Source organism: Rhagoletis pomonella, unplaced genomic scaffold (genome assembly GCF_013731165.1).
Source record: "Rhagoletis pomonella isolate Grant_MI unplaced genomic scaffold, Rhpom_1.0 Rhpom_scaffold_00007, whole genome shotgun sequence".
Taxonomy (NCBI): domain Eukaryota; kingdom Metazoa; phylum Arthropoda; class Insecta; order Diptera; family Tephritidae; genus Rhagoletis; species Rhagoletis pomonella.
This window is the reverse complement of record NW_023458561.1, coordinates 43,068,607-43,072,604: the sequence shown is the minus strand read 5'-3', so window position 1 is coordinate 43,072,604 and position 3,998 is coordinate 43,068,607. Positions and strand designations below refer to the sequence as shown.

At 32.2% G+C, this 3,998-nt stretch overlaps 1 protein-coding gene across 1 annotated transcript in view; it reads right to left on the bottom strand.

Moving 5' to 3' along the window:
* Window positions 1-547: 547 nt before the first annotated feature.
* Window positions 548-3,998, bottom strand: part of LOC118743849 — a 9,377-nt gene continuing 5,926 nt past the window's right edge. Inside the window, exons 2-3 of the mRNA XM_036476614.1 lie at window positions 862-1,321; window positions 548-681 (exon numbers count right to left, since the gene is read on the bottom strand). Of these exons, the coding sequence (XP_036332507.1) occupies window positions 608-681; window positions 862-1,321 (534 nt within the window). The 3' untranslated portion in view covers window positions 548-607. The remainder of the gene's footprint in view (window positions 682-861; window positions 1,322-3,998) is intronic.

Sequence of the window (3,998 nt, the reverse complement as noted above, 5' to 3'; positions counted from 1 at the left end):
ATTTAGTAAACACGCTGTAAAGTTTTTTGTAAGATACCTACATATGTACATTAGACTGCATCACCAAAAAGAAGTTGCGGTTTTTCCGCCGGAATTACATAATTTATTATATATTAAGGAGTTTTTTATGAATAAAAATAGTTTCTTAAAGATGTTTTTTGAAAAATCTTAATATTTTTCCGAAATATTTTGGTGAACATCTTAAAATATAATATATTTTAAAATTCCAATGGAAAAACAGTACCGAATTTTTTTTTTTGTATGTGGAGTGATGCAGTCTATTGTACAAAAAAAAAACCTCTTTTATTTTATATCGACCTGCCCAGGCTAGCGCATTCTTTGTATGGTTGTTAATCTTAAAAGTTAAAGCATTAATGTAGTTACGTACGAGCAGTTACTTCAGTGCTAAAGCTGATGAGATTTACTAAATATGAAATGTTTAATTTCCGACAACTTAAATAAGTTTGAACATCATGTCTTTTCTGAGATTTTATTAAAATGCTAATTTCATTTATTTAGATTTCAGGTTTTAACCAAATTTCGCAAGTCATTGTTTATTATTTTTTTTTTAGGTCTTCGTGAATGCGCTGCGATCTTGATTTACCTCTCAATTCTGGCGAGTAATGACAATATCAGCAGGCTGTTGGAGGTGTGCAAAACGTTCTGCATTAAGGCCATCATCTGTGGAGATCAATGAAATTAGAATTGGATATTTGTGAAAAAAAAAATAGTAAATACTGCTTGCTTGGTTAAACTGAGGGTAATATGTAATTTTCGATAAAAATTTTTGGAAAGATGAGTTGTACATATGTATGTATGTATATATATAATTTACTTTAAATCAAATCCAAGTATACTTACAAGTAATTGTTGGATGATAACCATTCTCATCGGCTGTGTACTTGACAATCACACGCATGCCATCGGGCGAGACGTAGGAGTAAGAACCTTCAACCACTTCCTTTTGCTCTTCAGTGCCCACCTTCACAGGTACGCCACGCTCTTCAGCTTGTATGCCATTTTCAGTTTCATATGAGTATGTATAGGTGCCGCCATGTTGCAATTCAGCATTTTGTGCGATAATTCGCGCCTGCGGAGCGGCTATGTCTGGATTATATTTTTTAAACAAATTATCATAATATTCGCGATTGTAATAGTCGCGATTTCTAAAAAATCGGTTCTGGTAATAAGGATCATTGTAGTAAGGATTGTAACGACCGCGCGCATCTAAAAGCTGTGGGCTATTTCTTGGTGTTGTTGTGGTCGATTGAGCCGTTGCTAAGGTGATGCAGACCAAAGCAATGAGGCAAATCAGGTGAAGCTATGAAAGAGATTGGAAAATATTTTTTAAAATTAGCAAATGCATATACTAAGTGCTAACGTATATGTATGTGTATTAGGGAGGTTCTTAAAATATCAAAATCATGGGGCGCCTCTTTATTTTATTCTGCGTACAAAATAAAGACATGCCCGCAAATTTTAAGATTTAAAGTAAGAATATAGGGATCGCAACCAGAGTTTAAAAAAATTTCTTCTTTTTTTAATCTTAAAAGTTTTACAAAATTTTGTATTTGGCCAGCGTGTGCATAGGACTTAATAATATGTAAGATTGTCAAATTTCAAGTCAAAATTTTGTAGAATTTTTGCGATGAGAAAATAATAATTTTTTCAAAGTCTGATAGCGACCTCTAAAACTTTTTTTTTTAATTTTGATATTTTTGTAGATGTCCTTATTTTGTGCGTAGAACATACACTGCCGGAAAAGGTATTGGCACAGAGTTTTTCATAATATATGCAACAATTTTTATTCAAATTTTTTATATAAATATGGTTCACTCTACACCAAAAAAACATAAAAGTAAAAGTATCTAAACTTTGCGCAAAACTCGGGAAAACTCAATAAATTTTAAATTTATTGGGCTGCAAAAATACATACTCCGAAAAATTCTAAAAACTTTTTTTAAAAATCTGAAAATTTCCATTAAAATTTTCCTGAGATTTGCACAAAGTATACAACTTATATTTTTATGTTTTTTGTTATAGTTCACATTTTTATTAAAAATTAGCGTAAAAAAATAAAACGTTTTGCATATATTTAAAAACACATTTTCTGCGCCAATACTTTTTTCCCGCAGTGTACACATACAATATTTCGATGTTGATATTTGAAGGATCACCCTGTTGTATGTAGTATATTTCAAAGTACTTTTACAAAATTGCTCATTTCTCTGTGTTTTTTTTGCACTTTCTCTATAACTCCAAGGATGCGATCTCCAGTGAGGCTGTGTCGAAACTGTTGAATTCCAGCACCAAAACACACATTTTATACCTCAAATTCTGTAAACCATAAATATTCCCTCAGAAAATATTTTCTAATTTATGGCACCCAATTTCAGCATAGACCGTAAATTAGCGCAACATCCATACATACATATCTACACAAGGCCAAACATATACACACTTGCAAGAAAAATGTTACTGCCAAACCCGCTGAGACCAAAAATACATTCATTCCGATCTACTGATATACATTTTTTTTTTTATTTTTGGCAAATTCATTCATTTTTAAGGTAACTAATTTCCGTTTAAAAATGTCTTTAATGAATTTTCTGTAAATTTTGCTTTGTCAAGCAAATAAACATCCACCACCCATACACAAGCACATGAACGTGCTTGTTCAATGGCCTAAGCCATTTCGAAACAAATTTACTAAAAGTTATCACAATTCACGTTCGTATTTTAGAACATCTCATATGCAAATATCGCACAGCGGATATGACGATTGTAAAAATATTTCAAAGCACCATGTTGCGCGTATGAAAAAATTTGGAATTTCTGTGTTTTTTTCCCCACCGGCGCATAATACTTTTACGCCTTTTTTAACTCCATCCAATTAATTGGCGGTGGCAATGTTGATGAGCTGCCACGCCACGAAATTCGTTCATTTATTATCTTACCTTTTAAGCTTTTATGTATGTACATAAATCGGAAATTGTATGTGGCTGTATAAGTACATAATATGTGATGTTATTTTTTTTTTCCTATTTGTTACTACATTCAAACATATTTTTTTTTTTTTTGCATTCGAGCAACATGCGTTTTGTGGGCTTGAATTCTCCAAATTGATGACTTAATGGTCAATGTGTCATCGATTTCAAATATTCGCACACTGGTGGACAGCAGGCACCCTCGTTTTAATGCTTCGCTTTTTTTGCAATTAAAAGCGGCAAATGTGTTAATAAGCTTTGCCAGATACCACTTTATACATGTGCTTACATATTTATGTTTGAACATGTTTGCATGCATTTAAGTACATCGTTTTTTATGTAAAAGTTCAACAGAAACCAGAATATAGAAAATTTTATGCAGCAGCATCCGTAAGACATTTAGAAAAACTCAACTGAATTGCTCACCATTTGACTGAATGGCCATTAGTCAAAGTAGCATATAAATCACAGATGCTGTTGCACCGGTTGCTACAACAATTTGACACCACAAAGTTAATACAGTGTAGCCAATTTAATTGGGTTTAAGAAATAGTACCAGGTTGACCGAGCTTTGCTCGGAGTGCATATACTTTTGAAAGTTTTCAAGATTTGGATAGCTTTAAAAAATATTTTGAAATTGAAAAAAAATGGATTTCCATATCTAGTAAGTAAATTTCTTACTCTAAAGTTTAGGTGGCAACTCCATTCCGAAATACGCTGGAATTAATAGTACAAATCTTGAGCGTGTATGCACTGTATATACTTGCAAAAAATTCTGATTGAAATTAACAAAATACAAATTTGTATTACATAGAAGCGTGGCAACCTTGAACGAAAATATTTTCTGATCAAAGTTCTCAACAATACCTTTCATTGGATATCCATATTGCCATATTTTAGACAAATTGTGAAGAATCGAAAATAAGTGGCCACCTTACACTATTATCTTAAGGGATAACATTTTGTATAAAGGGAAAGCATTGTTTAAGAAACTTCTCTTGGTACCCATGA